Source organism: Lepisma saccharinum, chromosome 20, assembly GCF_977018435.1.
Source record: "Lepisma saccharinum chromosome 20, izLepSacc3.1, whole genome shotgun sequence".
Taxonomy (NCBI): domain Eukaryota; kingdom Metazoa; phylum Arthropoda; class Insecta; order Zygentoma; family Lepismatidae; genus Lepisma; species Lepisma saccharinum.
This window is the reverse complement of record NC_139248.1, coordinates 26755686-26782741: the sequence shown is the minus strand read 5'-3', so window position 1 is coordinate 26782741 and position 27056 is coordinate 26755686. Positions and strand designations below refer to the sequence as shown.

At 38.3% G+C, this 27056-nt stretch overlaps 1 protein-coding gene across 5 annotated transcripts in view; it reads right to left on the bottom strand.

Moving 5' to 3' along the window:
• ab (BTB/POZ-zinc finger protein abrupt) overlaps positions 1–27056 on the bottom strand; it is a 106284-nt gene that overhangs the window by 39008 nt on the left and 40220 nt on the right. For all 5 annotated transcript variants that reach the window (XM_083142270.1, XM_083142269.1, XM_083142271.1 and 2 more), the window contains exon 6: positions 10196–10255. In XM_083142270.1, coding sequence (XP_082998396.1) covers positions 10196–10255 — 60 coding nt within the window. The remainder of the gene's footprint in view (positions 1–10195; positions 10256–27056) is intronic.

Sequence of the window (27056 nt, the reverse complement as noted above, 5' to 3'; positions counted from 1 at the left end):
TTGTGAAGAATAGACTTGCAAATTTTATCTTCTGTGTCCAAAGTTTCTACGCTGTTTTCACTGGTCTTGTTACCTGGCATGCCAGTGTGACAATCACACGACGAAAGGTTATAAACCAATTATTTTGGATTGAAAAAACAGGATGCGATGATCATGCGGTGAAATACAGTATGTGGAGTTTTTATTCTCCCCGAGAATATGAGAACCATCAGAAGCAGTAGAGTAATGCTGAATGATCCTATGGGAATCATATATCACAAGAATAAGGTGTGTTCCATGAGAAGAAAAATGTAAAAAAAAAATATGCTTTGAATAACTTAATTTATATTGCATGCATATTTTATAATTACCATATCCAATGAATTGTTTCAAATTAATTATATCCGATGATATAAATTTAGTAGAAGTAAACATTTGAAATCATACGACAGAATGGACTCCAATTTTTATTACTTAGGACAGCAAAAATCATTAGCTCATGATCTGTATAGTGGAACCACAAGGAAAGAAACCTGCCCAGAACCTCATCGCGCTGGCGGGTGGGGAAAAGGACAGGGGGAAGGAGCCTTCAGAGCAGCCGTCAGTGTTGCCAGACCTATTGATTTCTCTGGAGAACTCCCATGGCCTGCTCAAAAACACGTTTCCTGCTCATCTTACTTGAACATAGAGGTGAGAGGTGGAGTGGAACTCCATTCAGCCATGAAAAGTGCTGTTTGAACTGTGAAATTATGCCAAACGATACTAAATTGTGCTAGGACATTATTATTTTATTACTATTACTACATTACAATTTTTAGATGGTTGTATTTTATCCCACCCGAAAATATATTTCTATTTTAGTTATTTTACGTCGCTTTTGTGCCTCTACGAGTAAGTACGACAATATGGATGAATGAAAAACTGATGAAATGGATGAAGTGACACAAACACAGTGAAACGTCCTTGCCTTACTAGGTAGAAACACTGACTTCGTAGCGTGGGCAAATAATTGTATACGTGTGTATGTATGTGTATATATAAATAATGTATATATATTGAATGCAGCAACATAGAGGCAGCATAACTGACGAATAAAGGATGTGAGTGTTAATAACAAGAAATTTGCTAGAGAATGAAGCGGCATAGTTCAATTACAAAGGGAATAATGCACCTCCTCCAAGTAGTTGCTTCCAACTTTCATGGGCTTGAAAATACTTAATTTTCTACAAAATTATATAGCAGCATGGACATCCAGAAGGAAGTGCAAGGATAGTCGCCACCCCCTCCCCTTCTGGAAAATGAATGTTGACATAAAAGTACCTATTATTTCAGATGTATGAGTTGATTTCAGTCACAGTAATTTACATCATTATTATAAAAAGGATGTAGGAACGTGATAATTTCAAACTCAAGTGGCATTTTCTGAGAGGGCAACATTGTAACGGGGTAATAAGCCTCCTATACCCGCCTGATAAAAATACAATGTTTCCCCCCCCCTCGCTGGGAAAAATCTGCGGACATCCCCATGCCCCCCAGTGCGCACGCCTATGCCTTTCCCGAGAACGTCTTTCATCGGCTACTATTAGATCTTCTGGTTTCCCAAGGAACAATCTCCCAATTTTTTCAAGTCTGACCTAGCTACACTGCGCTGAGCACCGATAAAGGCAAGGAAGATGCGCGAACGCTTTTGACGAAAGGTTTTTTTTTCCTTGTGGCCGAGCTATACCTACTTTTCACACTGTGTTACAGATCAAGGAAATGATTCCAATTTTTTAACATCTTTTCTGATAAGACAAAAAACACTATCAATGATAAAACTTACAAAATTCTTCACAAGAAAACAATCCTGAATATCTTACATATACATTATCCCGTTTCTTAATAGTTCCTTTGATGATTTTGAATTGATTTATTTTACTTCGCTTCTTTTGCCACTTTTGACTAATTTGCGAAGATGGGGATGAGTGGGTAATATGATGAAATTAATTAATAGACATCACAAACATCAGTGCCCAAGCCAGGATTCGAACCCGGGGACCCCCGGCGTCGCAGCACGATGTGCTCACAACTCCGCCATGGAGGCCGGCAGTTCCTCTGATGACTAATGCAGATAAAGCATGTACAAAAAACATACTGGTAGTTTACTAACAGTGCAGTACATAATTTTAAATTCTTTGTTTAATAACTAAGTTTCAAATTCGAGGTTAACAAATAATTTTGATTTTCCACATTTTCGAAACAAGTTTTAAAACATCTGCTGCTAGCTTTTCCCTGATTTTTTTAATCTTTCAACAAATTTTCAACACAAAGCCACATAAGAGTACAAAAGCAGGAAGGAGCCAGATTTTCTACAATAGTTACCCATCAACAAGCAAAAATACAGAAATAACAGTAAAATAATTTATGATAAAATGGGTAATATAATTTGCACTTAGCAACCTTACAAATACATGGTGATACTGCTGACTCTTGTGAGGTAGCCTCTTAGCTTAAGCCTTGAGGTACAACTCTAATTTGTTTACCACAGGTTGGAGTTGCATTTTTTTTTTGTTTTTTTATCACTTAATACGGAAGCAAACTCAAGATCATCAAATGCTTATCTCCAATGTTACAAAATAGTACATGCATCATGCTACCTGCAGCATCAATAATACAATGTACATTTAAAAAAAAGGGCAGTTTATTTTTAAAAAGTGACTGGCAACAGTGATCAGATCGCGGCAGCGCAGTATCATCGACTGCTCCATTTGTGACCCAGCAGTCATATTTTCTCTAATCAGTTGTTGGTTATCTTGCGAGTTAGAGCATGTTAAAATGACTGCGCGATTACACAATCCTGCCAGTTGAGAATTACGGTCTTTGATTCAATTTCTTAACACCAAAGGTCACAATGCAACCAAAATGCGGAAAAGTATCCAAACTTATTTATTTGCAAACAATTTATTGATGACAATTACAACTGCTGTCAATATTCTTCAATGTAGGCACCTTCAGCCTCAATACAGCGAGTATAGCAAATTTTTCACTGTTCACAGCAGTCCTGGCTGACACCCTCTTTAATGTTGCGGTCGTGGCAGCTTGAACCTCTTCAATTGATGCAAAATGCTTCCCCTTGAGCACCCTTTTGACCTTGGGAAACAAAAAGAAGTCAGCTGGTTCCAAGTCCAGCCTGTAAGGGGATGAGGCAGCATTGCCAGGCGTACATTGACAACGTGAGCCGGCACGTTGTCATGGTGAAGCACCCACCTGTCGGCGATGTCAGACCGGACGCACTGGACCCTCTGTCCACTGAAGCACTGTTTTGTAGTAAGCTGCATTCACGGTGGTCCCAGCAGGTACAAACTCTTTGTGCACGACCCCTTTCACGTAGAAAAAGACAAGGAGCATTGTCTTCACCTTTGATTTTGACATCAGGGCCTTCTTTTGACGAGGGGGCATGGGGGTGTGCCATTCTGAACTTTGTCTCTTGCTTTCCGGGTCATACTCGAATAGCCAGGTTTCATCCCCGGTTATCACTTGGTCGAGAAACGTTTTGTCACCGTCCACAAGTTCCACAATTTCGCGGGCAATTCGCACACAACACTGCACTTGATCATCCGTCAAAATTTTCGGAACCATTTTTGCACAGATTTTGCGCATGATCAAGTTTTGGGTAACAAATTCAAAAACCTGTGTTTTTGCAAGTCCCACCTCCTCTGCAATCATCTGGAGACTTAAACGCCTCTCTTTGTCTAACAGAGCACATTTTCCTCCGTTTTTGACGTGGACGGCCTCCCTGAGCATTGTTCATCCTTGACCACCTCCAATCCTTCCTTGAATGCCGTGTGCCATGTGTAAACTTCGTGCGGGACATCACTTCCTCGCCGTAAGCCTCCCGTAGCATGGTTAAAGTCTCCGTAAAGTTTTTTTTTTCAATTTAACATAAAATTTCACAGCGTAGCGCTGTTCCAAAGTGCGCTCCATTTTCACCAAATCCACCAACTGAAAATTCTCGACACGACGTTTTTTCCATGTACACAACAGAGCGATTGCACCTCAACCACTGCTCGCAGGCAACTGAACGAGGCCTTGTTTTGAAGGTTAAGGTCCCCACTGCCACCTGGCGCAGCTTACCCGAATCCTCGACCGATTCTCGCGCCGCGCTGCGGACAGTTCGGATACTTTCAGAACGGACCCTGTATGACGTAAGAAAGGGGAACAACTTTGTAGGATATGTGCTATTGTTCCATGACAATGCGAGACCACATACTGCCAATGTTGCATTATCTACCATCGAGGACCTAAAGTTTGAGTGCTTATCCCACCCTCCATATTCTCGCACCTTCCAATTTCCACACCTTTTGGCCCACTGAAAGATGCACTAAGTGGACCGAGGTTCCAGAATGACGAAGTCCAGTCAGCTGTGCATGAGTGGTTATGCATGCATCCAAAAGAATCCTTTTTTCTGTGGAATCAGTGCCTTTATCGAGCTCTGGCATAGGTGCATTGAACTAGGGAGGGGACTATGTAGAAACAAAGTACTGTAGTTCTTTTGGGACTTGTAATAAATATTTGTTACAACATATTTCCGGTTATATATTGAATGAGCCTTGTAGTTTGTTTCAACTTTTGTACCACACCACATATAGCAAATCTGATTGCAGAAATCAATTTCTGAGAGAAACTAGCCTGATTTGATGAATCATGTGACCTCCCTTCCATTTGAAAAACTTGACCTCAATCCAAGATCATGGATTTCAGTGTGGCACCTATGTTATGGTTATGTCCTGAAAGGTGGGCCTCTCACCCCTTCTTTGTTGGGGTACTCATATTTCATTTGCTATTCAGTTTCTGATATAAAAGGGTGTCCCGTGACTTTTTGAATTGAATTGTATTGTATTTATTTAAGTGTTGTGAACAGATTTACACCTTTATAGACCTTCTTGACTCACCCTGTATGTATGTGCATGTGTATAAATATTATACATAACTGTAAATTTTTTTTTTGCAAGGTTAAAACTCAATTTTGTGGTGGTTATTGTGCTCACATGTTCCAACACATGGTTTTCAATCTTTACTGTGCAATAGGGCACTGTAATAACAAGTTGGTATTTTGATACACATTAGGGGAAGGTCTGACTTGGATATCACCTGTCCCTTTTGTGTTACACCATTTAAACAATTCACCAATTTTATGGTGATTTTACCATTTCTTGTATCTTCAGGAACATGTAACATGAGCTACGCGATAGATATGGAGGCAACCTAATGTGCATATGTAGAAAAATTAATACCATATTACTGGATGGATTACAGTTATAACTTCAGACACACAAAATATGCATCCTTTTTTTCTTCCTAATGTAAACAAGCTGTGGGTATTTTGATACGTAGGTCATTCGGAAAGTAAAGAACGTTTGTGCATACAGCACGTGCAACTGTTTCGTTATGGTCGGTCATTTATTCGCTGTGTTCAGTGTGGTGTATGTAGTTGCCTAGTGTAGTTGGTGCCATGACCTTTTCGTGTGGTGCGATTTGTTCATTGCAGGTGGAAAATGTTAGACCCAGTGACATTCATCAGACTGTTGAAATCTATGGCAAAGGTATTATGAACGCAGCAAGTGACCAGAAGTGGTGCATAATGTTTAAGAATGGGAGAAGAGATGTTCACGATGTGGAATGATCCACCCTCTGTCATCATGGATGCACTGAACAAAAGATGGACCACGTGAAGATAATGGACCCAGCTTCGGACTTCGGCCTGCTTTCCAAAGATGAAGGAGCACCTTGCTGGAAACACTTTACAGGTGATGAGGAACTACAGGATGCTGTCATGGACTGGTTGAATTGGCAGGCGGCAACATGGTACGAGGAGGGAATAGTTAGAACTAGTGTTGAGGTACGAAAGCGCTTCAATGTCAACGGTGATTATGTAGGTAACAGTCTGTGGCAAAACATGTATATTCTGTTTCTGCAATATTATCAACAAATGTCTTTGTAAACGAAACATTCTTTACTTTCCAAATGACCCTTGTACAATGAATGTATTCCTTGGGTTCACGTCTGCAAACATCACTGGATTGTGATCAATAGTTCCAAAGCTATTGAGTCCTGAATTTATCTCCGAGGCTCATTGCTCAGATTTGGGCCACATTATCTTCAACAGGTTATAACTCTAGAACTATAACCATTTCTTGGAGGAAGCTAATATCTGGACTACATGATTGAAACAACATACCAAATTTCTTTTAAATTCAAGGCTTTGACCTGGAGGGCATGGTTAAATTGACATGGAATGATCCACGTGTGCTTTCGACTGCAACACAGGCGGGTTTCAGTCCACAATAACCAAATAAGGCACTGTACAGGGTAATTCAAAATGAATCGTACAAATTTACAGCTATTATGACATTACTATTTATGATAGAGACAAGGCATCAATATAAAGAAAAATTCTGGAAGTTTTATTCCCACCTAGCAGGCTTATCCTGCTTAGTTGATGCTCCCACCAGGATCGCCAGTGTCACAAAATGGCTCATGACCGGTAGACCAGCTGCTAATAAATAAACGTTAATGTCTGTTTGCTCCAACATTGCACAAACTCTAGTTTGAAAATCCACAAATCGGAGTTACCCTTGAGTTAGCACCATTTTCCATTGAACTAATCTGAAAGGTATAGCACACCGTGTGGGTCACAAAATCCCAGCTTTACTCTAAGATAGTAGCTAAGCAAGTGCCTAAACAGCTGAATGACAGCTGTAAACAGTGACAAGCAACCTCACACAAGAAAATTTCAAGCATGTGATAAAGATGGGGAAAAATATTTACGTAAATACATTTTATGGATATACTGTTCCACTTTCTCCGGTTACAGGGTGTACGTTTGTTTTGCACCTGCAATTTTACAAACCCTGTACTGCAGAACGTGCATAGTAAACATCTACCGAAGTATATTTTTAAGAACAAGCTATATATTTCTTGCTTTTTAAATACATAGTTTGAGTCCATTACTTCCCATTTTACATTTACAGGAGAGTCTCACTTATCCCGATATAAACGGGCCGGCAGAACGTTGGATAAGCAAAAATGTCGGATAATAAGGAGGTGCTAAGAAAAAGCCTACTAAACGTCAAACTAATGCTATAATATTACACATTACAAACCTAATACAGTAATCATGTTTTACAACAATACAGAAAAAATTAACTGGAAAAATGAACTTACAGTTACAGAATTGTCTGAAGTTAAACACAGTACGTACTTCAAAAGTTCAGTCCTGTGATGAAAATTTTTGGTCATGGTCTGCTTTCCTGACGATTGCAGTTTCTTCGCTGCCAAGTCTCGCAATCTTTGCAGCATCATTATGTCGATTCCTGTAGCTTCTTCTTGTTGCTCAATGTATTTAATTGCAGTTTCTAGAGCCTTAACTCCGTCGTTACATGAAATTCTGCGAGGCTCAACAGTTGGTGTTTGATCTGGATCTTCAATTTTATTGTCTTCGCAATTGACAAGAGCGACAATTTCTTCATCAGTTATTTCATACTGATCATCATCCTTCATCCAACTTTCGATTTCTTGCAAAGATGCATCCTCATATCCAGGGATATGTTGCACTAAAGGTAGAATGGTTTCTTCGGTTTCATCTGTGCTTTCCGTTCCCATACTTTCATCATTGCGCAGCAGCTTCTTCCATGTTTTGGCAATTGTTGGAGCCTGTTGGAGCCCTTACGTCAGCCAAGGCCCTTGCAACCCAATAAGCAAGCATCCGGTGGCATGTCTGATAATACGGAATGACGGATAAGCGAAGGTTGGATAAACGAGACTCTACTGTATTTAGTTTTGAAATTCTGAAGTGACACATTACATTATCTGGCAACAGATACTCTGCCAATTTGTGGGTTAACTGTGAGTGTACCGTTACTCGCAGGTAAATCTACTTTGGAGCAAACTGGCTAAGCCTTCAATTAATTATGTTAGTAAAATAAATCCAGGGTATTTGAAAAACATACCCACCAAGAATCTGATTAAACAGAATAGTAGAGTTTTTGCCTTTGGTATAAGTTATTATTGGTTCAATTCCCGGTAGCAGTACAAAATGTTGGTGTCCCTCCAGCATCACGAGGAAAGCTGGGAAGTTATTTGAATACTTGAAACAAATAGCAGTAGACCTGGTCTCACAATCAGAAAATAGAAACAGGACTTGACGTGATGACCATGTGCCACAGAATAAAAAGCCTCTTGGCCCCCAAAGGGTTAATGTGCTACCTAGTAGTTCCCTTGCTTATCATTATTGTTTCATACCTGAACTTCAAACCAAGTCTGCTTGTAACTGTGTAAAGTTGTAATGATAACAATAAACACTGCTCAATACTTTAAGGTTGTCCATGTAGTTATGGTAGCTGGAAATGTATTCCTCAATATTTTGGCAATATAAACATGTCAAAACACTGCGGAAGTTTATTTCTAGCTATTTAAGTGCATTGCGTTATTTATGCCGTCATTACGAAAGCATGGCTACAAAGCATTTAATAATGCTAAATTGTCCTTTTGAAAGTAATAAAACCAAAAAGGGAAATAGTTAGCAACTCATCTGAAAACAAGAATTATTCCATCAAAATATTTGTTCGCAGTTTCCAAAACATATTCCTAACAACCAGAATTGGCCAGTTTACAATCCAAGATAATTCCAACCAAAAGGGCCTAGTCACAGCCACACATTTCAAACATCACAAATTAAGTTCAAATGGGACACGTTGCATATGCTTCTGTTGTTTTTGTTTCTTTGTGACAGTTTTACTACCTCGCAATAAGAGCATGTACACTATGTTGCCATTCGTCACCCGACACCCCTCAAAAAGTGCTCGGGATCGTCTGTACACGTCATACAACCTATAAAAGGCATTGCCGGTTGAGAATACACTCATACCAGCTACAGCAGTCAATATGGACAGACGATGTGAACTGAGTGAGGCTGAAAGAGGGATGATCATTGGAGCCCACAGGTTTGGGCATTCGACCCGTGAGATTTCCAACAAATTTCAGATACCCCGGTCGACAGTGAGTGATGTTATCGTGAAGTGGAAGCGAGAGGGGCTCATGACATGCCGACCCAGAACCAGTAAACCGAAAATATTAACAGATCGTGACCGTCGATGCTTGAAACGTGTGGTGAAGTCAAACCAGAAGGCATCGTTACAGATGGTGGCACATGAGTTTTGATCGGCTTCCAGTAGTGCTGCAAGTGATCATACTGTCCGCCAGGAGATCATCACACTTGGTTTTCATGGTAGCGCATCAGTTCACAAGCTGCATATCACAGCCCGCAATGAGACCCGTTGGTTACAGTGGAGCAAGGAACGCCGCCATTGGACTCTCAAACAATGGAAATCCACCCCATGGAGTGATGAATCGCACTACCAGATGTGGCAGTCTGATGGACGTGTGTGGGTGTGGCGTATGCCCCGTGAACGCTGTTTACAGGACTGAATCGTACCCACAGTGAAATTCAGCGGAGATGGCATCATGCTTTTCGTGGTGTGGTCTTAGTCCTCTTGTTTTGGTTTGGGGAAACATAAATGCCAATGCGTACCAAAAAGTTCTGGACAATTGTGCGCTACTGACATTGTGGGAACAATTCGGTATTGGCCCAATCGTGTTTCAGCACGACAATGCTCCATGTCATATGGCAGGCATTATCAACACGTGGTTCGAGGACAAAGGTGTGCAAAAACTTGATTGGCCAGCCCAAAGTCCAGATATCAACCCCATTGAACACCTTTGGGACGAGTTGGAGTGCCGCTTGAGAGCCAGGCCATGCTGCCCAAAGAACACCACTGAGCTGTTTGCCACTTTGCAGAAGGAATGGGGCAAGATTCCCGTCGACACGTATCGCAAATTGGTGGAAAGTCTTCCTCGAAGGGTTGCAGACGTCATTGCATCGAAAGGTGGCCCTACACGATACTGATGTGGTGCTGCCCGGATTAACGTACTGGTGTGGGGTGTCCGGTGACGAATGGCAACATAGTGTACAATCGTTGTGGTATCCTGTGGAATGCTTGCAACAAGGGTACAGGTGTTCCTTAAGAGAAAACTAAAGTGCCATTCGGTCAAGTTTTCCTGAGAAAAAATTTATAACTACAAAGGCTGAAGTTCACGCTGCAAACAAGTTAACATGAAATTACCTTATTGCAGAACATTTATAAAATATAGAACTGAAAAGACAAAAATCTTTACTCACCAAAATTGGCCTCTTGATTGCTGTTGTGAAGTCCGGAAGGTCCAGGAAGCAAGCCCATACCTAAAAACAACAAATAAATAAATAAATAACCAAATATAAATAATGCAATAAACTACTCAATAAACATCGAAAGCAAGTTCAGTCTTACAACTAGTAGGGGCACAAACTTTTAAGTGTTGATTTCATTTCGCACAGTTTCCAGTCTTCTCATTTAAGGAATGGCAATTTTGACAGTTAACACATTCTCTTTTCAGCAATCTTTTACTTATCTGAAGATAGAGCAAAGAAAACAAACATTTCTAGTGTCTGATGAAGAATTTCCTACTTTCTTCCCATTTCTTATATTAGCTCCTGTGACCCTGCTTCTTTTCATCCACTAATGTACATACATATAGGCTGTGCAACCATTTACTTCTAGCTCTTACATGGCTAACTTCAGGCTAATGCCAGCCATATAACACATGAAACTAAAAGGCATCTGTCATGCCCACAACAACTCACATAATTGTAAGATCTGGTTGCAAAAAAAAATTCAGACTGATGTTAAATAAAATCAAAGAATAACACAATGATGTTAAATGAGAGGATCCAAGATCACACTGAACTGGAAATTAAACTTTAGAAGATGTGCAAATTTTTACTCAATTAGGTAGAATAGTTGCAACAAATGGAGGGACAGAAGATAATGTCAACCAATGCATTAAAAACAATGGGGCATTTCAAGAGTAAAATTATAACTAAAGAACACAATGAGAATTATTAGAAGTACCATCAAATCAGGATTGTTATATGGAGAAGACTCCTGTGAAATCACAAACCAAATTACTAATAGATCTCAGAAGAATATTAATAAAACATTAAAATGTATGCTGACCAAGGCAAAATTTAGAGTATAAAAAATATACACTAAAAACGTTTCCACCTACTACAGGGTCATTTTCAGATGAATAACAAATTCGTTTGAAGAAGACCCTGTTAGAGGGTGGAAACGTTAAGTTTTTAGTGTATATTTTTTATACTATAAATTTTGCCTTGGTCAGCATTTTAAAGTTCTACGAGGGGGCGATCAGGTTGCTCTGACCCTAACATAGAAAGAGCGGCAATAGGGTTTCAATATTTTTTTTATTTTTCAACATACTCCCCTGCAACTCCAATGCACTTTTCCCATCGGTGCTCCAACACCTGGATACCTTGCAAAAAAAATTATTCCGACTGGTCCTCCAACCATGAGTCCACAGCCTTTACCACCTTAGAATCATCAGGAAATTTTTGCCCACGAATGGCATTCTTCAAATGTTTGAACAAATGGAAATCACTGGGGAATAGGGAGGGTACAATTCAAAGAATTCAAACGATGCATCTGTGATAGCAGCCCTCGCAATGTGTGAGGTGTGGACAGGTGCATTATCCTGGTGAAGGAGCACACGACGGGTCAACATCCCACGCCTCTTTTTCTTGATGGAATCACGAATTTCTTGATTAGGTCACTGTAGTATGTACCAGTGATGGTTTGGCCTCTTTGTAGATAGTCCACAAGAAGGACACCCTTGCAGTCCCAGAAAATTGGGGGCCATCACCTTCTTGGCTGACGTTTGCACCTTGAACTTCTTCCTCGGAGAATGTGGGTGTTTCCACTCCATGCTTTGTGATTTTGTTTCTGGGTCGAAGTGATGGACCCATGTTTCATCCACAGTTACAAATCGGGCAAGGAAATATTCTATATCAGCACGAAACTTGTCAAGAAGTTCTTGACTGATGAGCACTTGGGTGAGGTTTTGAGGCACCCATCTTGCAGCAATTTTTTTCATTTGCAATTCGTGGGTAATTATGTTTTGAACAGTGCGACATCTCAGCAACATGACGGATAGTGACTCAACGATCCTTCAGCACGATATCGTGGACTTTGCTAATGTTTTCGGTTGTCATGACAGTTTTTGGCGCTCCACCTGCATGTTCATCCCACAATTAAACTCACGACACCATCTCTTCACCATACTGTATGAAGGAGCAGTGTCCCCTAGTGTATCCACCAAATCCTAATGAATTTTGGATACCGTCCACTTCTTCTTCACAAAATATTTGATCACCACTCTCACCTCAGATTTCTCCATTCTGCGACATTGACACAACTTCATTCAGTTAAACCCCTGTAAAAAGAAAACTATACGCCACTCAGACTTGCAATTCGGAATTAAAGCATATAAAGGATCACTAAACAATAACAAAATAAAAAATCAATCATAATGTCATTCCTTCTATGTTAGGGTCGGAGGAACCTGATCGCTCCTCGTATTAACGTGGAAACAAGCCTTAACAGTGTTAAGAATATTAAATGTAAATCGTCCAGAAGTAATCACCAACAACTATGGGCACGAGCATCAGGAGGAGAGATTAAAAACCAGATAAAAGAAGAAAGTGGAATTTGATACACACACACAGAGAAAGGCCAATAATGCAATCATGACAGGCCCTTGATTGGAATTCCCAGGGCACTACGAAAAGGGAAAGACCAAAAAACTCCTGGAGAAGCACCAATGAAGAAGAAATACAATAGGGAAAAAGGTTGGAGAAAAGTGAAGATTGCATGTAACAGAACGATGGAGATGCTTCGTGGATGGTCTATGCTCCAGTAGCAACTAATAATATGGTATACCGACTAATGCTATGTGCCAGATCTGAACTATGTTATCGCTATGCGCCAGACCCGTTTAATGTATATTATCTATCATTAGATCTATTGTCAAATTTTCTCATGTTCACCGTTGATCTGTATCGTCCTCCAGGATAAGTGGACATGTACAATCAATACATTGCATTATGTAAGTTGTGTATTCCTGTTCTATTGATATATTTGTGAATTACACATTTTTGTTACAGATTTCTCTTTAGTTACATTCTTACCTTCAACTTTGCGATATTGAAGAACCTGTACTTAACAACTAAGAGAATTCAGTCAAGTAAATCAAGTGTGAACATTTCATTTATGATTAAACATAAATTATGTGGTTTTTCTTGTATGTACGCATTGCTTGCATTGTAGAATTATTTTCCTGTAGTTTACGGTTATTACAAGCATAAGAAAACAGTTTTTCGTTGTGACGTTTCAGGAGAACACACGCTCCCTTCATCAGACATTTATTTTCATTTTGACTAAAGATAGTTATAACAATGGTTAGCAATTTTTTAAACAAAAAGAATGCACTATATAATGGATGTTGTCAATATTACATTATTGTAATACAGCAACTTAACTGTGAAAAGAAGAAGTCTGTTTTATTTTTATTTCAGATAAAAAAATATGATCACATTACTTTTTTATTTAAAATTATGAATCCCAAATATCATCAGGTAATTCAAATTCATCATTGTTTTCACAAAGTCTCTTGATGTTTTCTGTTACATTAAATGTTAAATTTTCACTACTCCTTTTGTGAAAAAGAAAACTCCATACTGGATCTATGTTACCATTTTCATATCGCATGAAACTGGATTTCCAGATGACAATGGCTGGCGGCTAGACTGGTTTTGGTAACTAGGCAGTGTTCTATTTGTAACTGGCTTCTTTGCTGTGGTAACAACCAATACAGCCAATCAGAGCAAAAGTTTGGTCATGTAAAGACAGGATGGATAAAAATCATGATTTTTTAAAAAAAAATAAAAAAAAAAAGCTTAAAATTGCTTGCATGGTTTTTGGCACCATGCACATAGATATGTTTTTTATAGAAAGGGTTTTTCTAGTAAATGGCCCTGTAAAATATTTGAACAGTTTGATTAAAGCACATAAAAAGTATACGTAAACATACATTTTTCCATTTCTGATACTGTAACTACTATGGAAATGTTTGAGTTTGTTAATGAAACTAATAATAATTTCAGTAACTTTTCTTCCAGTGAAACTAAAACATTCTGGATGTACTATATAATTGTAACTTAAAATATTAACTTAAATATGGAGATTTCTTTAATGATAGTACCAAAAATATCAGCTGCCATGCTTATTTAGTTTAACATGATTAGTATTTTGTATATTTTTCTACACAAAATGTTTGCTATGTTTTTGCCCATAAATTTATTGAATTTTAAATCAAGAGAAATCCTGTGTTTACATTTCATTTTGTACGAGGTTCACATCATCAGTACATATATTTTATTTCCTTAATTTTCCTATCTTAGAACCTTATAATCACCATTAAATTATTACGAGAGTAATGTACTTTCACCAAAGGGTTTCTGATGTCTACAAAATCCTAATGTACATTATTCTACGAATTATTTATTTAATTATTTTTTTAGAGTGATTTAAATCAGGGTTTCTATTTTGTTTTTTAAATCACCTGATTTAAATCAATCCACCCTGTGTAAAGATAATCTGTGAGTTTGGCAAAGTAAAAGGTTTATTGCCTGTGCTTTCCAAGTGTTGGTTGTTAACTTGCTTATGTTTGCTGCTGATTAAAAAAAAATAAAAAAATTATGCTTTCACATAAAGCCTCGGCTGGACCTCTCTCTCAACAGCTGAAAACAGCTCCTCCTCCAATTGAAAAAATCTCCATACATATGCTTTCAATTTCTGAGATATTCTGCATGACTTTTCTAGGATGCATGAAGTGATGTAATTTATGAACATTCAATTTGGGCTTCTTGTTTGGCATACAAAAATAGTAAAAATTGCATATAGGGGGTGAGGGTGTTTGAAGAGTTTTAAAATACACATTATAACATTTAGGTTCAATATTGTGGATCTTGCATCGTGAATTTATATAGATAACTACAAGCTTTTACCCAATATTTTCAACAGAAATCACATAATTTTACGACCAAAAAAGACATGAATTATATTTCAGCCTTTTGTCACGGGTTCTGAAAATTCGAGGATATTCTGCCTATTACGCTGCTGTCACTTCTGGGCAATCAACCCTCTGAATGCGCATTCTCCCATCTGCGGCACCGGTCATGTGCCGCTCAGAGCAGAGGGGGAGGGGTGGGGAGGGTTTCACACGGCAGTTTGTAAACTTATCTTGCTTTGACATCTGGTTTATATTTTGTCCACGCAAAGACCTTAGAAACTCGGGGAATTGCATTCATTCCTTCAGTGGCTACTTTCAAAATACAAGACAGACAGTCTTGCAAGTCGAGGAAGTGAATTGCCATCAATTATTATAGTTTACACAAATTACGTCTGTTTACAAGTCTGATCCGAAACAAGAAAGCCAGTTACTTCGTTGGCGTATTCTGTGATGCTCTCCGATTTTTTATACATATCTAGGTTATGCATCATAATGGAAATTGAAGAAAATGTAGAATGGGTGAGGGGGTTCAGAGATTCCTATTTTTGAATTTTGACTTTTTTTTTTTACCCAATACAATAAATACTTACTAAATCTTCTGCCCCATGGTGAGACCCAAGAACTTACATATTTTAATTTCTTCATGCTCAAAGTAAATAATGTAAGGAAAATTTCAATTAACGTTCATTATATTATTATTATCATCATATGTTATTATTATTATTATGAAACGTAGAAAGTGCAAACTTAATAGGACGACAATGCTCTGAATGAATTTCGTGTCAAGTAAGAACATTTTAATAAATTTATTTCCAAACTATGAATTTCATCTGAAATTCATGATCTCCCTGATGGCATAGTGGTAACATCACCACCTTGTAATCAAGGGGTCCTGGGTTCGGGTCCCACTTTAAGCTATAGGTCCAATTATTTTGCAAATACCACAGTCTTTACGTGCATCTATCCATTTTGGACACTTATCAATATCTCCAACTATTAGAGCACAGACAAAAATAATTGTGAACTGATTGCAAAAAGTTTGTTTGTTTAAACATGTTTTAAGACCAATTTAAGCAGATAGGCAAATCGAGACTGGACTTATAGTTTAAAGTGGGATCCAAACCACTACGTGCCTCCACTGTGTATGAAATCCGGGATTCCTTGATTACAAGGCGACGACGTCAGCACTACGCCATCGGGGATGCCCTGATAACACAAAGTAAGTAGCTATTTGCACGAGAACAGTAACAACAGAATCCTGATTCCAAAGCTGAGAACATATGTTTTAGGTATTTTACTACATAATCTATGTTACTTGGCCATTTTACTGTAAAGTAATGAATGTACCGATAGAAACAAAAAGGTGCAAGAAACGAAGAAACATGTAGCATCACAACGCATAGGCTGGTGATCTGAAAGGACGATGTGAAAGCTTTCTTTCAACAGTTATATTTCAGGGTTCAGGCACATCTGTGGTCAAGGCAAGTGGCCACGACCATTCCAGTCTTCCCCTCCCTGCCAGGTCGTAAAAGCAGCGAGGTCGGGTTGCCGAAACTGGAAAATCTATGGTAAGATAATATGGGAGGGTGCAAGGCTGGGAAAAAGTGGAATTTCTTAAAAGCGAAGTCAGTGCCTCCCTAGTGTTCCCTCGGTACTGTTGTTAGAACGGAACTAACGACACCCTTTAAATTTAGATTTCTTTCAACATCCAGCCGAGGCTCTTAGTATTTAGGAATGTAACCACATCAATGAGATTTGTACATGACAGATGTGATTAGCCGATAATGAAAATCCTTATTATTACAAATGTATTAAATGTAACAAAATATTTATTTAAAGAATGAATCCTGCGACATATATATATATTGCTGTGTGGTATTTACGCACACAGCTGGAATTTGGAAAGTACGTATGTAAAAGTGTATTTCTTTGTACATGCTCTGGCCTAGGTTGCTTTTTGCCCACTAGTCGAGGGAAACCAATGGTTAGATTCCCTCAACAGCTTCCCCCTTTGAAAAGTAACAATAGGACCGTGCCTTGGTGGTTGGGGGGCAGGTCGATAATGATAAATAATGGTTCCGACTTGTTACCCTCTCTCTTATGCTCTCAGATCGCATAAAGTGGCCGTCCGTGAATGGATTAAGACAGTTTTTTGGATGTATCGATACACACAGAGAGTGAGCTTCATATGCGTAGGGACCTCTGCGGGAACGAGTTAGCGCTATGCTAAATAGTGCGTTCGTAGCTCTAATAAGATGTACTGCACTTAATACTATGACGGCGTAAGGACGGACCTCTGCGTGATAAACTGCGGGGGTTGGTTAGCGCTATGGTAAATAGTGCGCTCATAGAGTCTTTACAAGTGCAATTCTCTGTGTTATGGGGCAAAAGGCAACCGGGAGCAGTTGATATTGAATTTGTTATGAAACTATGTATATACAGCGAAGGGTAGAAGTGTAAATAAATGTTGTACATAAAGAGAACTCCGCGAGACGTTATTCTTGTCAACAATCTATACCAGAGTTCATATTTTCTTTCAAGCCAAATTTTAGCAAATGCTGTACTTTTAAATAAAGCAATTGTATTAAAAATAACAACAGTAGATATTCTCCTACAAAGTTCTCCTCAATTTGGTCATCTGCAAAATGCCTTGTGAGAACAAAAGTATAACGATAAGTTCGGTAACAAGTATCGTGAGGCAAAAACTAGCAGGTGAGCAAGTACCACACAACTAGTCCAAGTCAACTGGAAAATTCTGCAGGTGATCTAGCCTCATGGGATTCAGGCACAAATCTGACTGGTTCTGGCATATTTTGCAAAAGAAAGGGTAGCTGAAGTGTGGTGTTGATCAACTCACTTCCAGTATGGCCAAGATCAAGAATGTGTGAGGCCCTACCCTACATCCCCTATGTGCATGATGCATATTCTGAAATAAATACGTTAAATAGTATTGATTAATTTAACTACTTATGTGAGTGAGTATGGAGTCTTATTAGGACAACGTTTCGGATGTTAGACTACCTCCTTCATCAGGTTCGTGGATGTTTCTAGGCACAGAGCAAAGTGCCACGTAAAAGAAGTCTTGAATGAGGATTTGGTTAAGGGTTAAGGTTAAAAACACTTACAAAAACTCTGCTGCCATATTCCAACTTAAAAAATCTCAGCATGTTAAAAACTTCGTAAAAATACTCCACTTTTTTTTTGCATCACTTTTTATTGCCTTATCCCATTTTTTAAGAAAACTGATCCATCTGTCCTCTAAATTACTGTCGTCTCTGTTGAGTTTATTCCTATTTCCCATGCAAATATACGCTGCTTCATAAACATTCCTATTTAATTTATTATTATATTTCCTAATGACTTCTCTTTCTACAATCTTATGACCACTTTCGATAATATGTTCAGAGAGACCAGTTTTGGGTACTCCTCACCGATATCTTTGTCATGCTCGCCCATGTTATGCGCATGCTTCTTCCGGTCTGTCCTATGTATTCTTTGCCGCATTCGCATTCTATCATATAGACAATCTTTTTGTTCTTCCGGGATTCCCTGCTCATTTCCATTTTTATATTCAGTGAATGTTTTTCAATTACCAATTTTATACCGTATTCTCTAAAAGTTGTTTTCTATTTTCTTCTGATAGCCCTTTATAATAAGGATTCTGACAAAGCCCCCTCCACACAGACAGACAGACAGACAGACAGACAGACAGACAGACAGAAACGAGAGAGAGAGAGAGAAGAGAGAGAGAGAAGAGAGAGAGAGAGAGAGAGAGAGAGAGAGAGAGAGAGAGAGAGAGAGAGAGAGAGAAGAGAGAGGAGAGAAGAGAGAGAGAGAGAGAGAGAGAGAGAGAGAGAGAGAGAGAGAGAAGAGAGAGAGAGAGAGAGAGAGAAGAGAGAGAGAGAGAGAGAGAGAGAGAGAGAGAGAGAGAGAGAGAGAGAGAGAGAGAGAGAGAGAGAGAGAGAGAGAGAGGAGAGAGAGAGAGAGAGAGAGAGAGAGAGAGAGAGAGAGAGAGAGAGAGAGAGAGAGAGAGAGAGAGAGAGAGAGAGAGAGAGAGAGAGAGAGAGGAGAGGGAGAGAAGAGAGAGAGAGAGAGAGAGAGAGAGAGAGAGAGATTCCGCTCTCCCCGTTCTTCTCTTCCCTTCTTCTCTCGTATCTCTCTCTCTCTCTCTCTCGGGCATTCGGGGTCTCAGGGAGGGAGGGTTGGGCCTCCTCCAGTTCCCCTTCAGACGAGAGAGAGAAGAGAGAGAGAGAGAGAGAGAGAGAGAGAGAGAGAGAGAGGATTCCCCCCTCCTCTCCTTTTTGAAAGTTAGAGAGAGAGAGAGAGAGAGAGAGAAGGGGAGAGGAGCAAAGAGAGAGAGAGAGAGAGAGAGAGAGAGAGAGAGAGAGAGAGAGAGGTGAGAAAGAGAGAGAGAGAGAGAAAGATCCTTATTAATCAAATTCCTAACCTCAGCATCCTCCTTTGTATTCCCATTAGGGTCATTGGTGTTTTCCCTTTTTATGATCTTTCGTGCTTTTATAGCTACCTTATTCATTTCTGGATTTCTACAAGGGTTGATCAAATGAAAAGGTACAAAACGACACTGTCGGTGTAAATGAATACTTTATTGAAAGTATCCTCCATAGGCATGAGCACATTGATCCCATTGATGAACGAGCCGAATGATTCCTTTTTCCCAGAATTCCTTTGGCCGTGACGCAACAAAGTCCTTCACAGCATCCTTCAGTTCATCGTCCGAGGTGAAGCGCTTTCCTTTGAGATGCTTTTTCAGGGGACCAAACACATGGAAGTCACAGGGGGATAAGTCCGGACTGTATAGCGGATGGTCTAGCTGCTCCCACTTGAACCTGGCCAGTTCTGCGTGCATGACCCTGGAGACGTGTGGATGTGCGTTATCATGGAGCAGAACCACACCCTCCGTGAGCAGCACCGGTCGTTCGTCTTCCCCGTAAATGTTAACCATCCGGCGATGAATATTGGCCGGTTTAACACCTTCCGCTGTCAGAAAACGGATAACGCCTCGCTGCTCCTCAACAGTCGAATTTGCCAATGTTAACGCCATCCTGTCCGAACACGCACTGCCGCGTCACTTGGACGGTGCTCTGTATCGGAGCCTCTGCTCTCTCCTGCGCATGCACGTTCCCCTGCATGCTCCGATGCCGCGTGGCGACTCCAATCGCACCCCTACATATCACACTACCTTCTCCCATCGCGGCATCGGTATTATATAAACGATTCCATTGTTACGACGTTTCGTACCTTTTCATTTGATCAACCCTTGCATATCCGTTTTTTAATCCTATCAGTTATCAATGAAATCTCTTTTTCTTTTTCAATTTTCGTTTTCAATATTTGTCTTAATCCTTCCTGAGTGTTCAGATCTTTTGTTGATATACAAGTCACCAGCTAGCGGTTTATGGAAAACCCCTGTTTTTATTCCTTTGTCGGCTTTTGTGATACTTAAGTCTAGAAAATTAATCTTCCCGTCGACGAGGTTTTTCCTTGTAACACCAATCCTTTTTTCCTGTTTTCCTAATTCGTCACAAACATTATCAAGCTCTTTTTCTTTCCAGATTATTAAAATATCGTCGACGTACCTCCCACAGTATTTCAAACTACATCCTGTTTGCTCTAAAGCTTTCTAAAGAAGAAGAAATGAAGTAAGACCTACGTTGGTTGTGCTCCGCAAATAATGTATGAATTTAATGTGTTTGCACGCTTTTTAGCCTGAAATAATATAAGGACATAACGCAGTAAGTACTATACTAAAGTTATAACTAGAACAAGTGAAACTAAGGAACATAAATAATGTTATATTGCTAAAATTTGTAAGTGAACCAAATGTAAACAAACGAATTACAAGTGAACAGCGAGTTAACGTGTGCAACTACTTTATACATCGCGATAGGAGGCAACGTAGGAACTGCTTGAAAATGAGTACTTGTTCTGCATGTTCAAAGTCTGTGTCAAGGCAGGACATACTTTCAAAAATACAATGTAAGGACTGTTTTAACTGGTATCACACCAAATGTGTTCATCTAGAGGAGAATGACGTGGAATTTATTAAATCAACAAATGAAGGATGGCGGTGTATAAAATGTGCTAAATCAAGGCGTGGTAGCTTGCTAGAAGAAAGTGCAAATGAACCATCAGGAGAAGTAAAACCGTCTATTACGGATGTGTATGAGCTATTACATAGTTTGAAAAGGGAAGTGGAAAATCTGAGGAAACAACAAGAAACCACCGAACGCGAATTAGGAAAGTCGCTTGATCTCGCACAGGAAAAACTTGATGAAAATGTGGAGTTGGTTAAAAAACAATCTGAAACCATCGCAACGTGTCTGCTTCAAATAGAACAGTTGAAAGAAGAGAATATTGTTATAAAAAAGAAATTAAATGAGTCACAATTGCAATTAGACGAATTAGAGCAATATGGGAGAAGAAACACATTGGAAATATGTGGTGTTCCTGTTAATCAGAATGAAAATTTGTTTGAAGTTGTAAAAAATGTAGGGCGAGTGTTAGATATTGAAGTAGATAATCAAATGATAGACACCTGTCATAGATTAAAGAAGCCTCCTCAACAAAAATCTGCAGCCATCATTGTTAAGTTTGTTAGGCGAGTAGATAAGGATAAATTTATGGAAAGAAGAAAAGTAAAAAGAAATCTAAATTGTCTTCATTTGGGTTACACTAACAATGATATGGTATACATTAACCAAAGTCTCACCCCCCTTAGAAGGAAATTATATAGTGAAGTCAGGGCAATTAAACGGGAAAGAAATTATGCCTACGTATGGGTTGATAATTCTGGAAATATAAGATTGAGAAAGAGAGAGGGTGACAAGGATGTATATGTAGTAAGAACAACTGATGACTTAGATAACTTGAAACAATAAATGGCTTCGGAAAAATGTAATGAACTATCTGTCTACTACCAGAATGTTAGAGGGTTAAATACAAAATTACACAAACTATACTCTAGTATATCCATCGAAAATTATGATGTAATCATACTAACAGAAACTTGGTTAAATGTAGGTGTATATGATGGCGAGTTCATAGATAACCAGTACAATGTTTATCGTCAAGATCGGGTCCATAAGGGAGGGGGAGGTGTCTTGGTTGCTGTAGCAAACAAATATTCTGTTGAGGAATTTAAAATCACTATAGAATATGTAGAAATAGTATGTATCAAATTTATATTTGAATATACAAGTTACTTTTTTTTATCAGTATATTTTCCACCAAAATCACCAATTAAGCAGTATCAGGATTTTTTTGAATTTGTTGAGGAGATTGCTAACCGGCATAGATTTAAAGTAATTATTGTTGGTGATTTTAATATTACCACAATAATAGATGATCAATATAATTTATTGGAAGGTGGACCTATTAGTATTTCTCTTGCTAATTTTTTATCAATGGGAAATCTTAAATCTGTCAATCATGTAAAAAATAAAAATGGGAAAACCCTTGATTTATTATTGACAAATATAAGTGATAGCATGACTCTTATTAGAAATTTACACCCGTTGCTTGAGGAAGACCACCACCACCCGTCACTACATATTCAGGTCTTTTTAAACAAAAAGGTTACTAGTGTTAAATCAAATCCAGTTACTGTATACAATTATGCAAGGGCAGACTTCTACAATATGTACAAACACTTGGAAAATGAAAAATGGGACAATTTAGCTACTTACAAGAATCCCAATGAAGCCTTAAACTATTTTTACAAGGTAATTAATGGTGTGATAGACATATATGTGCCGAAAATATCAATATGTAAAAAACGTTCTTATCCATGTTGGTTTACATCTGATATAATAAGAAACTTAAAAGAAAAAGAAACATACAGAAGAAAGATGAAATATTCAGACTATTATCAAACTAAATTTGTTGAATTACGTAGAAAACTAAAAAGAATGATAAATATAGCATATAAAACATATGTATCAGAAATAGAGAACAATTTAATAAGCAACATTAAACCATTTTGGAATTTTATAAGAAACAAGAAAAAAACAAATAGGAAACTAGCTTATATGATGTATAAGGGTAATAGATTGGAAACGAACGTATTAATTACTAATGGTTTTGCTGAATATTTTCAAACAGTGTATGCTTCAAATCCTTCAACATATAACATCATTGAATCCTCTGACATGATAGTATCTCAGTCGTTGGTGGTAGATTCTATCACCAACGCAGAATGCAATGAAGCCATAAAAAAACTGAAATCAACCAAATCTAGTGGTCCCGACCAATTGCCAACATACATATTCAAAGGTTGTGCCGAATTATTATGCACCCCTTTGTGTTATATTTACAATATTATTTTAAAAACTCAAATTTTTCCTGATCTTTGGAAAATCAGTAAAATTTGTCCTGTTTTAAAAAAGGGAGACCCATGCGAAATTACAAATTACCGACCCATTTCACTAATCTCAGCTTCTTCAAAAATATTTCAATATATATTATATGACCGGATATTCAACCATATTAAACCTTATATATCAATAGATCAACATGGTTTTTGTCCTGGAAAGTCTACTTCAACTAATTTGGTCAATTTCACACAGAGTATATCCGATTCCCTCGATGATAGGAATTCTGTTGATGCAATATATATGGACTTCGCCAAAGCCTTTGATACTCTTGATCACGATGTATTGTTAAGTAAATTGTCTAAGTTTGGTCTCTCTCATAACTTTCTTACGTTAATATCCTCTTACCTATGCAATCGAATGCAATTTGTGACATACAATCAAGCTAAGTCATACACTTACAAAGTCTGTTCCGGTGTACCACAAGGCTCCAATCTTGGACCATTATTCTTTCTATTATACATCAATGATCTACCCACAATTTTTAAATACTCAAAATGCTTACTTTTTGCTGATGACTTAAAATTGTATAAAGTAATGAAAGATTCAAATGATGCACATAAGTTGCAAAAAGACTTGGAAAATGCACAAAGATGGAGCATTGAAAATAAATTAAACTTTAATGTCACAAAATGTTTTGCAATAACTTTTTCCAGGCAAATCAAACCCAATATTTATCAGTATACAATGAATAATCGTGCATTACAAAGAGTAAATCAGATAAATGACTTAGGAGTTACATTAAATAATAAATTATCTTTTGGAACACACATTGATCAGATTTGTAATGATGCTTACAGAACGTTAGGGTTTCTAATTAGAAGTTCAAAAGACATGCATAATGAAAGAGCTCTGACAAGCCTGTTTAATTGCCTTGTTCGAACCAAATTAGAATATGCAAGTGTAGTCTGGTCACCTTACACTCAATGTAATAGCAAAAAGATAGAAATAATTCAGAAGAAATTTGTTCGTTACTTATATTACAAAAAACACAAAAGATCATCTTTTCAGGATCAGGTATCATATAAACAACTACTCAGAGAATTCAATGTTACACCTCTGTACGAAAGGAGAGTAGTATCACATCAATTATTTTTATATAAGTTAGTCAACGGGCTGGTCGACAGTCCAAGTCTCCTCCAAACATTAAAATTTAATGCTAAGAAGGACATGTTGCGGTTCAGGCAGCCTTTTTATTACAGTAAATCCAACTCAACAGAACACCAGAATTCCCCCATTCTAAGACTATGTATTAAACATAATGAAATAGTCAGAAACGGTGGAGACTTGGATTTCGCTATGCCATTCATGCAATTCCTGTCCGTCCTTCGAAGAATATCATGAATAAATAATTATAGATGTTTTCTGTGTATATGGGTATGTTTGTAAATACAATTTGCCTGTATGTGTGTATATTTGTTTATATATGAGTATTTACATGTGTATAGTTATAAATGCCTCAGTCTGTATATAGATATGTACCTTGTTCTACCTCAGTGAATATCATTTTTGGATTTATGTTCTCTAGAATACTTGTGCTGGTGTTTTTTATGAAACGATTATTGTAGTTTTGCTCTCCTTTTTCTTCTATTGTTCTTGTATTGTTGGAATTATAATTTTTTAATTGTTTAAAATATATATATATGTAAGCCTATTGTAATTGGAGCGAAAGCTCTGTTATAGGTGAATAAATAAATAAATAAACAATGCCCAATACCGGGTTGGCCATTGCCAACCCTTCTTTCTGTCTGAAAATCTTATTGTTAACATAAAAATAATTATAACCGGTTACCAGAAAGAACCACCTAACATATTCCCAAGCGGTGAGAATTTCAACCCCATTTTCCAACAACCACCTCTGCAGGCAGTCTCCCACTTTTTCTCTAGGTACGTTCTAATACAAATTTATCACGTCAAAGCTACTAATCATATCTTTATTACCGATCGCTAACCTTTCGATGGATTTCTTAACCTCAACAGAGTTTTTGACACTATACTGTGTGTCCTTGTTAATTTTCTTGATTGTACTTACTAAAACTTTAGCCAACCCATACCCTGGGTGTTCGTAGGTCGGGATTATGGGTCTAAGTGGAACCCCAGTCTTGTGTGTCTTAGGAATACCAAAAGGAGTAGGAATGTTGCCCTCTTTAACGTCTTTCATAAGTTTCTTTTTTTCCCCGCTTCCTAGTGTGATACTAGTTTCTATACCTTTCCTTACTTCCTTTCCTATTTTATTTATCGGGTTTTCCTTAACCTCTTCATAATCATTGTTTTTGAAGCTTTCTTCTAACTTATTACGGTATTCCTCCCTCCCCATTATCATCATTTTATTTTCTCCATCAGACCTGATGAGGTATACACTATTATCTTTAACCCATTTTATCACCTTACATATCCTTTCCCTGAGTTTTTTGGCTTTTTCCTCTTTTTGTGTCCTACTTTTACCATTGGTTCTATAACCATTCCTAATTTCGTTTTGCATTTGTTCGTCAATCACAGTACGTACTTTTTGTCTAATTTCTATCCTGTCCTCTTTTTCATCTAACTTCCCCATGATTTCTTCCATTGCGATAATAAATTCCTCTTTCTCGATGTTTTCGCCTTTGATGGCAAACTTATGCCCCATTTTCATGATTTTCCTTAAGGCTCTTGGGGGTTCATGTGTTGTTAGATTCAACACGTTTTCCCTATTTTCTTGTTTTCTTTAGTTTATTTCCCCTCTCCCAATTATTACCTTGTGTATTTTTATTTTGCAATTTTCTTCCCCTATCTTTGACCTTCACTTTTTCTACCGTTCTAAAATGCCATTGCTCGATACGCTTCCATGTTACTTCATCTAATCGTTTCCCTATCTCCAAGTTTAATCTATAACAATCTTGATTAAGATGTTCCAGCTGTCCATATGCTTCCCTTATACATTTCCCCAACATTCTAAATTGCAATTCTCTTTTTTGTTCCCAGCCGTTAATACTCAAGGGTTGGTACCCCACTTTAAAAACCCTGGTAAAACACCCTTCTTTTTACATTGGAGAAAACCGATCCTAAACAGCACCTTATTGAACTTAATCCTCATTTTTTCAAAGGAACGCACTTTTCTCCCCGTATCGGAGATCGATAACATATTGTAGATTTGTGCATGTTACTCACTATTAAAGGAAATAAATACGTTAAATAGTATTGATTAATTTAACTACTTACGTGAGTGACCGCGGTGTTTCAGTCGGTAACGCGTCTGACTACCATGCTCAAGGTCCCGGGTTCGATCCCCGGCTGGTTCAAATCCGGGAACTTTTCTAACGATGGAAGCGGCCCCGGCGCCCACCCAGCGTCGAATAACATGGGTACCTGGGGGAAACCCTGGGGGGTAAAGGCGGTCAGGGGCATGATGCTGATCACATCACCCCCACTCACGACCGGATCAAGAAAGTGTGGAGCGTTACCCCCACACCCCCTATACGCCTTCATGGCGTGGTGCTATGCACAGGGGAGTACTTTACTTTACTTACGTGAGTGACTATGGAGTCTTATTAGAACAACGTTTCGGAGGTCAGACTGCCTCCTTCATCAGGTTTGTGGATGTTTTTAGGCGCAGAGCATAATGCCGCATAAAAGAAGTATTGAATGAGGATTTGGTTAAGGGTTAAGGTTAAAAACACTTGCAAAAACTTTGGCATATTCCAACTTATA